This window comes from Ursus americanus, chromosome 20, assembly GCF_024610735.1.
Source record: "Ursus americanus isolate L20-20 chromosome 20, mUrsAme1.1.p, whole genome shotgun sequence".
Taxonomy (NCBI): Eukaryota; Metazoa; Chordata; class Mammalia; order Carnivora; family Ursidae; genus Ursus; species Ursus americanus.
In genome coordinates, this window is record NC_142146.1 from 34,639,552 (window position 1) to 34,655,670 (window position 16,119).

Consider the following 16,119-nt stretch of genomic DNA (forward strand, 5'->3'; position numbering starts at 1 on the left):
TCACAGTGCTGATGTATAGATAGACAGGTATATAGTCAACATGAGACTTTACATAAAATCTGGTTTGCTGATTTCTCTTGAAAAATCTGAGGATCTGGCAACAAGAGGCCTGCACTCTCACATGTCAAGAACTGGCTGATGCTGAGGGGGGACCTCTTCTCTAGGCACGACCTACATTCTAGCTCATTCCCTAAAAAAAATCACTTTGAAGGACATTGATGCACTTACAGAAGAGATCTCCTTTCTCAGGAAAAAGATTTTCTCTTCTGCAAAATGAAAAATGCAGCGTCAGCCTAACCAGGACCCACTCTCTGAGTCTAGAAACAACACCAAGGCATGTCAAACTGGGACGAACTGAAAAAAACTGCTACTAGAATAATAAAAATGTGTGTGACCTTGATATACGAAGGGTGATTACAAGTCAATAAGAAATAGGAAAAAAACCCAATAGAAAAGCAGACAAAAGATATTAGTCAATTCAGAATAAGAGAATATGTATTATTAAGCAGGTGCAACAATAAGCCTCACCAAAATTAACATGACAATTAAATACATTCTTAAAACCATCGTATTGGTTAAAATTAAATAGATTTTTGGCATTGGTGAAGGATGGGAAAATGGGCAATTTCAAACAGTTTTTTTGAAAACAATTTGACACTGCATATCAAAATGTAAAGCCCTCAAAAATCCAGAATCAGCTTTTGCTAGAGCTTTACATGCACTATTAAAGTTAGAATCAACTTAAATGTCCACCAGTTGGGTTTCATTAAATAGGCTACGATATATATCCTACAATGAGACACTCTGCAGCCATTATGAAGATAAAGTATGCTGATGAATCAAGGATACATACTGTTCAAGTGAGAAGCAATTGACATAATATGTTTTTTTAAAACTATCATATAGGAAATTCAGGGGTGATATTCAAATATTTAACTACTAGACTTGCACAGGCACTAGCCCGAAAGCAGGAAACTAGACAGCCTTCTGGAGCCAGTCTTAACCCTTTACTTGCTGCACTGTGGGGATTCTGGAAGGAAGAGCTAGGGCAGACAAGGTGTTAGTTGGAAATACTTGGAAGGCTTGTGGCTAAAGCTTCTTACCACTAGCATGCTATACATGCGGAGAGAAGGTGAGAGATACATACCAAACTTGACAATGGTTCAAGAGGCACTTTCGCCCCTTGCTCCATACAATCTTGTTGTTTGAAGTTCTAAGAATAAGTGTGGGACTTGGAAAAAAATTTAATATAGAGAAGCCACTAGCATGACCTATTTTCAAAGTCTATCATGACATGAACATGAGGCACAGACTCACAGAAGAGGCCAGAAGGAATCCAGGGCCATCGGGAGCCCCGGAAATCCCACACTTCTTACCACTCACTACTTTTAGCCTTTTTGCCCCTTCCCCCCCTCACTACCGTGTCTTGATGTATCCTTTTCTACTAGACAAACTGTACTTCTTAAGCAATACATTATTGATTTATTTCTCACATTTTATTAACCAAAGACATTCTACTGTCAGGTAAATCTCCCTATAAACATCAAATTACCAACATTAACACAATGAATTCATATAATCACAGCCCCACATAAAGAAATGTGACATTCAGATTGACGTATTTGGTCTCATCATGAAACAATTCATATTTTATTGAAATATTAAAACTATTCCTGGGGCGCCTGGGTGGCTCAGTCAGTTAAGCATTGGACTCTTGATTTCAGCTCAGGTCATGATCTCAGGGTCATGAGTTTGAGCCCCAGCGTGGGCTTGCACTGGGCACGGAGCCTGCTTAAGATTCTCTCTCCCTCTCTCTCTCTGCACCCCCCATCCCGCTCTCACAGGTGTGTATGCTCTCTCTCTCTCTCTAAAAAAAAAAGAAAAGGAAATGTTAAAGTTATTCTTAATCGAACCCTTCAAAACCTTTGGGAATGTTAGTTGGAGAACCATTTATCATGTATTCTCCAGATATAGAAGTGAGATCCAATGTGTGTGACTTTCTTCCCGAAAGGGCTGGCCCTGAAAATCCTCACCTGTGGGGACAATCAAGCGAGCTGAAAACGAGCAAGGCTCCAGCTGTGAGGAGGAGCAGCAGGCCCCAAAATCTGACCATGGTGTCAGATATCTAAGAATCCAAAGCAAGTAGCCAGGAATAAAGAGAGCTGGGCAGGAGACATGACTTGTGAGTATTTTTAATAAGACTGTCAGAGCAGTGATTCCAAAAAGGGGAATATCAGAATGAAAGGGGATGGGGGGGGGTGTAGTTTGAAAAATCATCATATTTTTGTATTTAGAAAAAATAGAAACAATTTTTCCCATAAAGCCAACTACCAAAAGAAAAGTGCTAGAAAATCTTGGTTGATGAATATTTGTAGAAGAAATATTGATTCTCATACATCCTAGAAAGAGGAGGTAAATTTTTATGTGACTGTTAAAGGAGAAGTGGTTTGTAAAAATTACCATTTGTAATTTGCTTTTATGAGCCAATTGAGGTTGGATGAGTAGGGAAGAGAAGACACTCTGGGAAAGGCAAGAGGGTATCAGAGGGGGAATGCGGCCGGTCCTTAGGGTAAGTACAAGGGACCAACGATGGACTGAATGAATCCTCATGTCCACCCAAAATTCATATGTTGAAATCTTACCCCTCAATGTGATGATATTAGGAGGAGGGGCCTTTGGGAGGTATTAGGTCATGAGGGTGAAACCCTCATGAGTGGGATCAGTTCCTCTATAAGAGGAACTCTTTCCACTATATGAAGAGTCAACAAGAAAAGTGCCCTCTGCCATTGGAAGATCCTCACCCTAATTTTAGACTACCAGCCTCCGGAACTGTGAGAAGTAAATTTCTGTTGTTTATATGCCACCCAGTCTATGATACTTGGCTCCTGCAGCCCAGACTGACTAAGACAGAGCACTGTCCGCTTGATCCAACTGTATCTTCAACAACTAAGCCAGTGCTTGGCTCACCAAAGGGACTCCATTAATGCTCACAGACTGAGTGCATTAATGAATATCAAAATCAGGACCAGAAATCAGTCTCTTTTTCCCCAGTCAATTCTCTAACGGGTCCTAAACTCAATCTTACAGAAATAAATTTAACATGTAGCAAAACTGTCAGCTGCCTCTCCTAACACCCATTTTCTCTTCCTTCTTAATTTTTTCAGCCTCTCTTGCAGCTACACTCTGACCAGTGAGATGTAAGGGGAAGTGTTATAAGGTATTTGTAGGAAGTCTTCATAAAATAAAGGAGGTGCACCTTCCTCCTGCCTTCCTCCTGCTGCCCAAAATGCAGACATAATGGGCTGGAGATCAAGCAACCATATAGACCATGGGCTATGGACACGAAGGATGACAAATGACAAACGAAAAGATGCAAGAAACCCAGGTCCCCGATGACCGCAGCGAGCATGCTTCCCCCCACCCCCGCCCCGAGTCACCTGTCTCAGACTTCTTTTACATGAGAGAGAAAGAAACTTCTATTATTTTATGCACCAATGGTCTTTGGGATTTTTCTACTACAGACAGGGAAAGCTGATCCTAACTGATACGTGGGTGAGCCCCTACCCCCCTGGGGAACACGAGCATGAACCGAAAGCTGCCACACCAGGAAGTGTCCAGTTCTATGACGCAGCAGCAGCAATCCAGTGCTGGCTCTATTTGTTACCTGGACCCAGCGTCCCAGTCCCCGAGCCCTCTGGGCCTTGAATCAGGTCCCTGTAAGTCCTGGGACAGTGCTTACGGCAGAGGTTCTCCACCAGTGTGTTGCTTCCTCTGACCACAGCCCTTCCTTCCTTGTTCATGTAGTTCCACAGATGCAGGGCGTAGGAGTTGTTGAAGCTCAGGTCTCTGTCCCAGACTTCATAGTAGCGCTTCCACTGCTGATAGGAGATGGGGTAAAATCGTTGGGGGTGTAGGAAGGACAAGTTCAAACATCTGAGGTCGCTCACCTCCTGGAAGTCTCCAAGTTTGCACCACAGTCTCAACATCCTGGTCATCAAACTGGGACCCTGGTTGCCCCAGATTTCTGAATTGTAGTGTTCAACAAAGTTTTCCATGCACTCCCACAGGAAGGGGTGGTGGGGGAGGAACCCAAACACGCCATTACTAGAGTACCGAGAAGACTGTGCAGCCAGGAAGTTCTCCTCAGGGATGGGCCTGATGGAGATGACATCGGTGTCCATGTAGATGCCACCGTACCTCCAGATGATGGCCAGGCGGGATGCGTCCGAGCTGACGTGGAGCCAGTTTCTCTCCGCACTGGCGTTGACCTGCAAGACCGTGAGCAAATCAGCCAGAGCAGCAAGGGGAGAGGGAGGGTGTCCCAACGGGAGGCCAGCCCAGCGTGGCTGAGGAGAAGGAAGCAAGCCAGCTTCTCAAAAATCTACTGGACAGCCCAATTTTGCAAATTTACCAACTTACCTCCACCCAAAAATTTTCCTTCAAGTGAAAAGTTTACAGCAATCAGTAACAACGGGAAGATTTTAGCAGCTTTTAAAGATTTCGTGAATTTGTTTTTTAAAAAAATTGAAGCAGTGGAATGGTAAAGAAGAAACCCAGCAGGGATTTCACAATAAACCCTTTGAGTCATTTTCAACAGGGTGTACATTAACCACAAATATGGAACTGTGAAGAAAGAATTTTTGAGTCCTAAAAATGCTAAAAACTGATAAAGAAAAAAATAAACCAGGAAACTATAAATAGATCAATATGTATGCTCTTTGCAAAATTGGTAGAAGACTCTTCAAATGCATGCATGTGTTCTTTCACTAGTTAATTCCTTTAATAATATTCATGGAGGACCTACTTTCTACGTGCCAAGCTCTGTTATAGTTGCTAAGGAGATAGCAGTAAACAAACAGATAACATTCCCTACTGGGTGGAGATAGACAATAAACAAATCAATATATAATATGTTGGGTGTTCATAAGGACCGTGAAGGAAAAAAAGCTGGATAAGGGGACTATGTAGCGTAGAGCCCTATCTTATCTTGGCTTCCGGTAGAAACCTGAATGAAGTTAATGAGTGAACCATGCCAATATCTCAGAGAAGAGGGTTCTAGGTAGAAGGACGGCAAGTGCAAGGGCCCTGAGGTAGGAGCACGCTCGCTGTGCTGTGCAGGAACAGAAAGGAGGCAGGGTGACCGAAGCAGACTAGTGAAGGAGAGGGATAGGAGATGAGAACAGAGAAGGATGGGTGCAGAGGGAGGGCAGATCACATAGGCTGGGGTAAAGACTGAAATTATTTGGAAGGTTTGGAAGAAAGAAATGATGTGATCGGACTTAGTCTTAAAAAGGTCATGCCGGCTGCTATGTAGAAAACAGACAGGGGCGGAGCTTGGGAGCTGGCAAAGGCAGGGGCACAGAGGCAAGTTAGGAAAGGCTGTTGAGGGGTCAGATCCCGGGCACACGGTAAAAATGAAGCTGGTCAGAGTATTGATGAACTGGATGTGGGGTGGGAGAGAGGAGTCAAGGATGACCGCAAATGCTAAAACGTGAGCAAAGCAAAGTGACTCTAAAAAGCAATAACTATTAATCATTATAAATGGCAATGTTCCCAAATGGAATGCTAAAATTTTGATTTGAGCAATCAAAATAGATTTTCTCTTAAGTAGGCTCCAGGCCCAGGGTGGAGCCCAACACAGGGCTTAAACTCATAATCCTGAGATCAAGACCTGAGCTAACATCAAGAGTTGGACATTCAACCGACTGAGCCACACAGGCACCCCCAAAATAGATTTTTCTGAAATGAAATATATTGGTGAAAAGAATGAACATAAATGGGGCACCTGGGTGGCATAGTTGGTTAAGTTTCTGACTCCTGGTTTCAGCTCAGGGCGTGATCTCAGGGTCATGGGATCGAGCCCTGCACTGGGCTCCATGCTTGGCTCAGAGTCTGCTTAAGTCTCTGCCTCTCTCTCTCTCTCCAAAACAAATAAATAAATCTTAAAACCTCATAAATAATGAGGTTGCTGAAAACCTCATAAAAAAATAGCAAAAATGTATCAAAAACTGTTCCAAGCTCTTGATAATCTACACAAATACTCCAAGACTGGTATTAGGATTATTCCCATTGTTCAAGTGAAAAGCTAAAAGAAAGAAGTTCAGTAATTTGTCCAAGGTGAGAGAGGCAGGGGCTGGATTTGAACCGAGGCAGTCTGGCTCCAGAGATCCATTCATTCAAAAGAAACAAGGTTTTGGTAAAAATAAGTAAAGTTGATTATTTTGTAAATTATTTTGTAAATTGGTGATTGTAGTGAACAGATCCAGAGACATAGGATATCAAAAGCCACACAGAACAAGAGGAGGAAGAAGCCTGCCTTTTTGTGGACATTGGACTAAACTCAACCTAAAACATAAAAGCTCCCTTAGAGGTGAGCACCAGAAAGGGGGTGAGAGACGGCGCTGCTCATCCCCTCCCCACCCCTACAGTACGCAACCCAAGGCATCTTCGAGGGCTACAGCTGCCAAATCAGTCCAGCAAACCCAGTGGGCCCCAGCAAGGGACGGCACATTGGGTCATCCCCACAGCTGGCCCCCAGCTCTCCTGAGGTGGCCTAACTGGGGCAGGACGTGCCACAGGCCAGCACCCCAAAGGTATCATGGTGTGATCTCTGTAGGTGCATGGCCTGGTGGGGTCCCTGCAGGCTCGGATGGGGCAGACACCGTAGGGCTCTGTGTCCCAGGGCTCACCTTGTTCTGAAAACTCAACATTGTAAAATTGACGTACAGCTCAGAGAACCCAGACTGTGCCCTATGGAACATTAGCTCCAAGAAAACATTTATGTCCTACCGAAAGAGGCCTCCGTGCTCAAGTAAGTTTGGAAAATGCTGGGTTGAATCAAATTAACATTTCTTTAGTTCAGAGCTACAGAGTCTTTCATCTCCTCACATACGTGATTAGTCTGTGAGGGGAAGAAGGGGGGTGTAGTATGCAGCGTCTTCCAAGACAATTGGAGCAGAGACTTATTTGTCCAAGGAACAAAGCACAGTTCAGGTAATGTTCGCCCAGCCCAAGTGTGGGGAGGGAAGGCCAACACACGGCCCATTCTTGTTTAGTCCTCCTGGAACACCTTCTAGCAGGCTACCCCTGAGAGCGACAGGGACCTCACCCGCGTGTCCCCTCCAGGGACCCCCTCCACTGCCGGGGCCTGCCTCCCTGGCCCATGCCCTCCCTGCTGCCTCCCAGGGCTCGTGCTCGTCGCTGCCTATTTGTTGGGGACCCTGTGCTGACAGCTTCAGGGGAAATCTCAGTCCGGTGAGCTGCTCCATCGCCTCCTGATGAGCCTCAATTTGAGAGGCTCTCCAGCCTCTTCAGGAGAAGAGATGGGCACGCTGGGATCTAGAAGTCCCATGGGGACTAGCCACCGCCCCCTCAGGCCTGTTACTTAGTCCAGAAAACGCCTCCAGCTGGCAGTACTTAGGCCCAAGTGCGTCCTCCCCCCAGGACAGGAGACTGAGTAATGGCCTCTCAAAGACCTCGGGTCCTAGGGCCTGGAACCTGGAAATGTCACCTCATATGGAAAAAGGGTCTTTGCAGATGTGATTACATTAAGGATCTTGAGATGGGGAGATCATCCTGGGTTGTCCTGATGGGCCCTAAATGCTATCACAAGTATCATTTAAAGACAGATGTAGAGGGAAAGTTCACACACACACACACACACACACACACACACACACACACACACAGAGGAAAAGGGGATGTGCAGATCTCCACAGAAAGGATTTTTCCCTAGAGGCTCCCTGGGAACTGGGCCCCTGCCAGCACCTTGACACCCACCCAGTGAAATGGATTTGGGACTTGTGGCCTCTGTAACTGTAAGAGAACAAATATCTGCCGTTTCAGGTCACCCAGTGTGTGGTCATCTGTTGCAGCAGCCATAGGAGACTAACACCAGTACCTGTGTAATGGCCTCACTATTGCCTCTTGGCCTGCGAAGCCTAAAGGATTTAAAATCTGGCGCTTTACAGAGAGAAGTTTGCTGCCATTTGGTCTAGCCTACAATTAGAACATAGGAAGGACTTTATATGGCAAGCAAGTGGTATCATTTAGATGTCAACTGTTAAGTTACTTTTTTAAATAATTTTATTTATAAAATGAACACATTCTCCTTACTAAATGCACTCCTAACACAATCACACAAAAACTCCTACTATTACCGTGTGTTGTGTTATTTTCTTCAGGTCGTTTACTTCCACATAGATTGGGGGGATACACAGCTAAAATAATTACGGTTGCATTAGAACGTAAGTGTATTGATTCCATATTGCACTGTAGTGCGCGTGAGGTGCCACAGCTACAGCCTGCATGGTGAGGTTATCGAGTGGCTCTGCTCTAATTTCCTCAAGCATTGTCCAACTGTGGGTCCTCTGTGAGAGAAATATTTAATTGAAATATTATTTCCTTATTATGCTATGTTACTAAGGTGAAGATTACAAAATTCTCAAGAGCTCCAGGAGCTTCTTGGTCATATCTTAATATAACCCCATCTCATACAGCAGCACTCCACCTGATCCTTCACGAATTCTCTTTTCACGTCATTTTAAATTAAATATTGCCTAGTTTCCCACTCAGACACACGAAAAAAGTTGAACATAGATGGGTTTAAATAAAAGAGAGGTAAGTGGTTAGACCCCCCAGAGAAGATCTAGAAACTCCTCAGTTAAGAATAGTCTCAAAAGAAACCTCGTTCCTAAGAAATAAGGCTGGAGGCATAAGACATGAGGCTCAAGATGAACCAAACTTAAGTCTCTCCTGTTTATTTGAATCAGGACTCAATGCTGTAGAAAGAAGGCCAGGATCTGGGTTCTAGCCCCATCTCCGACACTGAGTCCTTGTGCTCAGTTCACCTATCCTTAAGAAGAGCAGATGGGACCCCTTTTCTGCGGTCCCTCCCAACGCTGACCCTCTCAGTTTCTCTGAACACTTACGTGAGTGTACCATGAAAGCAACGGTGTGTCTTCAAACAGCCTTTCCATATCCAAGGGGAAGAAGAAAACATTGTCTATTGCTGAGAGGAGGGAAAAGCCTGGGTAGGTGGAGTTTGAGGGCCGTGTGGCATTGTAGAGACCCTTCATGAAGAACGCCACGGGCTGTCCGGGGTAAATCTTGGCAGCAGACTCCACAGCACAGGAGACCAGCGGAGTTGGCTCCATTCTCTCCGAGGTCTCTATGAACACAATGCCGTGCCCCTGGCCCAAGAGGGCTTCCGGGTCCTGCTGGGACTGTTGAGGAAGGCAGGAGAAGACGCAGCCGGATTTCAGGTTGAGCTGGTAGAAGAAGACACAGACAAGCAGCAGGACGACCAGCAGGAAGAACTGGAGCTCCTTCAGCATGTCTGCTTGTCTGTCCAGGCCTGCTCCTTTAAAGCAACACAACTCATCACAAACACACTCTCACGACACCCGATAAAGACAGCACACAGAAAAGGAGACATGAACATCACTTCTAAGATTAGATGTCTAAAATCCTCAATAAAATAGGATCAAATCAAGTACAGTCATAGTAGAAAGAAAATTCCATTCACTAGGATTTATCTGAGGAATCCGAGGTCGATTCAAAGCAGGAAAATAATCATTCATCCTTTTGAGTGGCCCATAGAGCAGCAGGCATGAAGAGTATCGATACATGAGCCATGGTAGAAATTTTTCTGAGGTTTGCCTCAGGTCGTCTAGTTTCAGCTTGCAGGGCTTCGGGGAAAGGGACGTTTCTGGTTCTCAGTGTTTCCAAGTCAAGAGAAGGGGAGAAACTTGGAAACCTTCATTTGAAGAGTCATAGCCAGGTATTTGAGGAAACCAGAAGAACTCAGGATCCAGCCCAGTTTTATAGGCACACGACAAACATTCAAAGACAGTTAATCAGAACTGGAATCTAACATCTACAAGGGTGTGCTTGCAACTTAATTTTTCTCCCTAAAAGCACCCTCATTTCTGTCAAAGATAGTCAAGTTAAAACTAATTCATGTGGGAAAAAAATCCATTTTTACAAATTCGGCCTAATTATTCACAGTAAGAATAGTGATTGACCATATGGGTTTTTAAAAATCTGCTTTGCTGGAATTTTTTATGAGGAATTTCACATTGAACTTTTAATAGCCTCTTAAGGCCAGAAGCCAAGCCAAAATACTTGCCATCAGACTCACCTGCAATACCTGTAGATTTGGGGAATTCCTCTCTTCCTGAGGTCCCCAAAATATCCTGAGGTTCCTGTTACCTGCCAGGAAGTGACATTCTTTACTCACCTGGTGAGACTCCTGGGAGCTCTATAAGCAAGGTATCAGGCCAATATTTCCAAGGGGCTTTATTGACTCCATAAAGCCAACCTTCATCCCCTAAAGCTCTCCAGTCATATCTGAGTCTATGCATGTGTCTCTCAAATATAACATTCCAGTTAAAGCCTTGGTAATACAGCCAATGTTTTCAATGGTGTCCTGTTACAAGGAGAACAGATTCTCATTGGATTTATGTAAATGACTATAATTGCCATGAGAGAAAGAATACTCAGAGTGTCTGAATTCTGGAGGGTTCGGATAGGGAGAAAGGATAACTGTTTTTATTTGCTTACAAAGGAGTATTTTACTAAATTTCTATTAACTCATAGATACCTTAAGAGAAAAGGTTTCCTTGAATCTGGAAGAGCAAATATTAAAGAACGAGCAATGTTTAAACACGACTCATAAAAACTATAATAATCTTTTTCAATTCACTTAGTCTCACGTTATTCATTCTTGTTCTGTTTGAATGCAGTTTTTCCATTAGTTCTAGAGATTCTGACCCAGTTTAGTTTTATGATCTTAAAGATATCACAAACCTGTGTTCATCAAAAGTCCTTTTCATGAATCCCCTTGAAGCTGAAACACATTTGCAAGAGGATTAGGACAATAACCGTAAATGATAAAAGACTCAAAAATGGCCATGGTTAAAAGTCTGATGGGAGTGCATTACAATGCAGTTGACAAGGAAATGTGGTTATTTTTGTGACATACAGCATTTCATTAAGTAAAATTTCAAGTGATGACATTATACCAGGACATATTAAAACTTTAGGAATTTTATATAATTTTTGCAACGATTATAGCATTTACCCACACAATATAACTTAAGAAGGTTTATCATCGTGTGTTTGACAATGCTTCCCACGTAACTTAGCATACCAAGTAAACAACTCTAATTAGTCAAAAAGACTTCATTTAGAATTTGAATTTGGGAGAAGTTTGTTAAAAACCTCAGAGATTTCTAGGGGCGCCTGGGTGGCATAGCGGTTAAGCGTCTGCCTTCGGCTCAGGGCGTGATCCTGGCGTTATGGGATCGAGCCCCACATCAGGCTCCTCTGCTGTGAGCCTGCTTCTTCCTCTCCCACTCCCCCTGCTTGTGTTCCCTCTCTCGCTGGCTGTCTCTATCTCTGTTGAATAAATAAATTAAATCTTTAAAAAAAAAAAAAAAAAAAACCTCAGAGATTTCTAAAGCACATGCCTAAATAGGATTACAGATCATTACAAAACTTTAAACTTAATTAATCTGAAAAAGAAAATCTTAATTAATCTGTGTAACAAAGGTGGCCATAAGAGATTCTAAAAGCAAATACAGCATACATAGTTGTTAACAAAAATTAGCTCTTCTAATATTGAGAAGATTTAATTTTCTTAAGTAATCCAAAAAACTGATGAAGACAAAACATAGATCTTTGTTTTTTCTGGGCAGAAAAAGAAAAAAAAAACTTCGTTCATAATTTCTTATCAAGAGCAGAACAAAAATCCAAAAAAACTTAGTCTTTTTAACAGAGAGAAAAACCAAATTCCTATCTTGTACTAGTGCACTTTTAAAATTCTTTCATTCCAATCTTAGCCTTGACCATGTATAAAATTCTTTTCCAAAGAGTCTCCTTCACAAACTTTTATAACTTTCTTTTTCCATTAAGACTTTGCCCTAACTTTTTCCTCTCTAAACAACCGGTCTCATTTCAGGACAAAATTATTTTTTTTTCCTCAACAAAAATGTACCCTCATTCTTTATACAAGATGTATGTCTAACTTTCCTACGTACAGACTTGCTTCCCGTATTATTTCCAACAGTCTCAATCACATTTATCAGAATTTTAATTCTTAAAAACCTCAGTCTCCAGTGAAAACTAAGTAGGAACCAATTATGAGCTGTTACATCAGAATTGTTTAAATTGGCCAATATATGGATATATTTCATAATTTCTAAAAATGTGTTTTTTCATAGTGCAAACTTTCAATAAAGCATAATACATGTTTATAAGCAGACCCAAATTTATCTTTAGTTTCTCTGTAATAAGAAGCCAAAAGCAAATAAACCTGTGTTTAGTAATTAATATTTCAGTATTTTACCTTATTAAAAAACTTCTTATTCAACTTACTTGCTTTTATCAATTACCCATGAATATTTCATGAGACAGACAAAACCAACCATTATTTTAAATCATCTTTGTTGACAAATTGCAACAGAGATAACAAACTTATTCGACCTTGAACGAACCTTGGTAAAACAGAAGTTTTAAATTTAATGTTGACAACTCTAAAGACATGTCTATTTTTTAATTTTAATTTTATTTTTTTTGGAAGGGTAGGAGACCAATTTTATTTTATTTTAATTAATTAATTAATTAACATATAATGTATTATTGGTTTCAGAGGTAGAGGCCAGTGTTTCATCAGTCTTATATAACACCCAGTGCTCATCACATCACGTGCCCTCCTTAATGCCGGTCACCCAGTTACCCCATCCCTAGACAGCAACCCTGTCTGTTTTAATTAAACCAACAACCTTGAATTTTAATTTATCAAAGATTATCCCAGATCACATGACCTTGAAAAACATTTGGATTAGTTCTTATCTTTCTGAGTTTTAGAATGCCCAATTTTTACAACTGTTTGCCTTTAAGCCAATTAAAAAGAACTCTTTTACAAATTAATTTTTGGCAATACCATCTGAGGTAAAGAAAATATCTCACATTTATAACACATATGGACACATATATACAAACAAGATGCCACCAAAGTCTAGCCTTTGCTTCACTAATATTTGTAGAGAGGACATTATAGACCCAGTTTCCAAATACCTCTCTTTTATAAGACAAATCTAATCACAAGGTAACATTATAATCTATGGCTCCATTAATGAGTCATTTTCCATTTTCCATTTAGAACACGGCCAGTTTTGTCCAAAGATACCAAAAGCTGCAGCAACAAATAAGCCAAATGAAGCCCAAGTGCCTCCGTGGTCATTGGCTCCCCCCCCCCCCCGCAAAGTTGGGGGCTTCACTGATCGAACCAAATGGCTTCCTAGCTTCTGGTTGGTTAGTCTTATAATTGACTTTCTCTAATTGTGTGCACAAGAAAATGAATTCAGACATGTCAAAAGAATTCCATGTAGGCCGTGTGAGACTTGGGTTAGCCTTAGTGAAGATGTCCCATTGAAGTAAGCACTTGCAAGTAGAGGCCCCGTGTGTGCTGCAGACCGAGCCGCAGGCGTCCCGAGACACCTCCTCTAGGCTTTCAGGCACCTGAAAGCACCATTTGGCCTGAAGGAGCAAGTGTCCCATCTCTTTGGAGCTGAGTGTTTCAGCCTGTCTTCTTTCTAGCCAGGAAATGTACTCAAGCTTTCTATTGATAACATCAATTAGCATAATGCCAAATCAAAACATGCCCATCAGCTCCAACCCCTCTAGGTTATTTCCACCTAGAGAATATGATGGTAGCTCTCAATGGCTCCAATAAAAGTCAGGACCGTCAACTCCAGGTGAGGAGGTCGGATATGAGGAGCACTCACCCGATACACCTGTGAGGTGCTGAGAAGTCGGAGGGGCACAGAGGGCCCCTGCTGGTACCAAGCCTGAGTTCCAGAGGACCCCCGGGTGATCGGACAAGAGTTGCTCTGATATCCTGCTGACCTTACCAAGAAATGTTGACGCAAATTGAACAAACCTTTTAGAATTTTTGAAAGAAAGAGTTTGATTCGAACGCAAGGTAGGACAGTTGCCCAGGATACACAATCTTCCCAAAGAAGAGAGTGCTCTGGTGAAGGAACATTTGGTGTACTTTAAAAAGTTACAAATAATTAGACGAAGGACATTTCAGAAAGACTCAGACCTTATCTTAAGCTTCTAGTATACACAAGGCTATATAACTTTAAAAATTATGGGAAACAGGGAGGTTTTCTTTTTTTCTTTTTCTTATCTTTGTGTTTGGAATGCTCCTTTTTGGTTATTTTTTAAACAAATCAGATGTACAATGTAAGCTCATGGCAGAAATAAAGCCCATACTCTGAGGTTTTGCAAAGTCATTTTGACCTTGGTAAATGTTAAAGTATAGCTTCCCTGGGAGCCCAGGAACAGGGCCCACGAACATTAAAAGTTGAACATTTCATTTTATCACCTTCCAGCCAGGAACTAGCAGTTAGCCAATATCTGAGGTCTTAGCAATGACCACAAGTTTTTCCTGCTATACTTTCCGATAAATCACCGCTTAATCACCCAATTCAACAATGGGGGGAATTAAATCATTGGCAGAAGCTCAACACCAAACACAAGAAGTTCCCAGGAAGCTTCTCCCTTTACTAAGATGCCGCAAACACAGAGACTTGGGGAATATGAGGAGTTTGCACAATCTATCAGGTGACCCAAGCACTGATCCTGCCTGTTGGTGAATCTGTCAGGGAAGGTTAAACATATCATAGCACAAGCCTGGAGCGAGCAGATGGGCACCTGGGCAGTTCGCTTCAGTCGAAATCGTGGGCAGAGACGTGGGAAGGTTTCCTCACTAGACAACCCTATAATGGATTCTAACTTTGCAAACACAAGTTTCGATTAAACGAAAAGAAAAGCCATCACCACAAAGAAGCAATGGACAAACCCCAGTAGTCCAAGGGCCTGGTGATCTGGAATGGGCATTGATTCCCTGATTTCCGTGACATCGGTTCGGGAAGGGTGCTTTCGCCCTGAGGTCCCCCTTGCGGTATGTGAACTTCCTGTCAGTCTCAGGAAGTCAGCTTCCTCAGCCTCCACGGATGCGGCGGTCCCCACATCTCCCAAGCCAGTGTCACCCTCCCGCAGTCTGCTCCCCAACACCCCTGACAGGAGCACTTAGTAATCCTCTCTGGAGCCATCCTTGGCTCAGGGGGTCACCTGCCTTCAGTCCAGAGCCTTCTCCCAGCTATGATCAGGTATCCACAGTTGCCCCTGGATGTTCTGGTGTGAACAGGGAGGGCCCTCCTGAGCAGACTTCGGACCCGGACATAGTAGGTCCTACATCAAGAAAGGTAAAGCTGTCCCACTCGTCTATGGCCTCCTGTTTCTATGTGCCTGAGGTTCCCCAGGACAGCTCTTTGGGTCTCCACACACACCTCTTCCTCTGCAACGGAATTTATCCTCTGGACCTCATCAGTTCTAGGTTCAGTGTGGCTTGGCATCTTTCCAGAGTTCCCTAGGATTGGATAGATTGGTTTTCATTCCTTGCAGAGAGGAGGGGAGAGCAGAGCTCCTGCTCCCCGCTCTGGGGTAACTAGAGGGCTCCATTTTGAGGGAGCGATACATCCCTAGTGCCTGTGTCTCACGTACTCACATACCCTAGTGCCTTCCAACTGCTTGCACAGTGGCCAAAATCACTGAGCAGGGGTTGAAGTCAGAGAACAGTGAAGTAGTTGGTGGTCTTTGTCACAAGGATGAAAGTAAGCATTGGCGATGCCCTGAAGTCTTAAGCACAAAAAGTAGGACCTGTCTGCCCAAGAATTAAGGAGAAGGTATGATGGAAAGAGCACTGAGCTCAGAGTCATGCCTGTACTCACCCCAGGCTGAGGACACCAGGACAAGACCCCAGTCTGCCCAGAGCCTCGGCTCCCTTGTGCACTGTGGAAGATAACCGACCGCAGGCCCTCGGTGAAAGCGAAGGAGCTCTCGGTAAGGCAAAGCCTCAACGCTCACTGTCCACCACGGCAAAGAAGAGACAAAAAGAACGTGATGACGGTAGATGGCGTTTGGACTCCCTGATGACAAACATTAAATTGTTGTTTTCAGATGAATGAAATCTATTTCCCAGTAAACTTTGAAGAAGGAAATCCTCGGCCCTGTGTGAGAGGGGACGAGGCATGAGCAGAAGCCAGC

The 16,119-nt window shown here is 43.1% G+C and overlaps 1 protein-coding gene across 1 annotated transcript; it reads right to left on the reverse strand.

Moving 5' to 3' along the window:
• Positions 1-1,621: 1,621 nt before the first annotated feature.
• A4GNT (alpha-1,4-N-acetylglucosaminyltransferase) lies at positions 1,622-10,334 on the reverse strand. The gene is made up of 3 exons (XM_045791842.2): positions 10,241-10,334; positions 8,931-9,361; positions 1,622-4,268 (listed from the first exon to the last, which is right to left on the reverse strand). Exons 2-3 carry the CDS (start codon positions 9,333-9,335, stop codon positions 3,654-3,656), a joined length of 1,020 nt encoding a protein of 339 aa, XP_045647798.1. The 5' UTR covers positions 9,336-9,361; positions 10,241-10,334; the 3' UTR covers positions 1,622-3,653.
• Between the last annotated feature and the right edge of the window lie 5,785 nt (positions 10,335-16,119).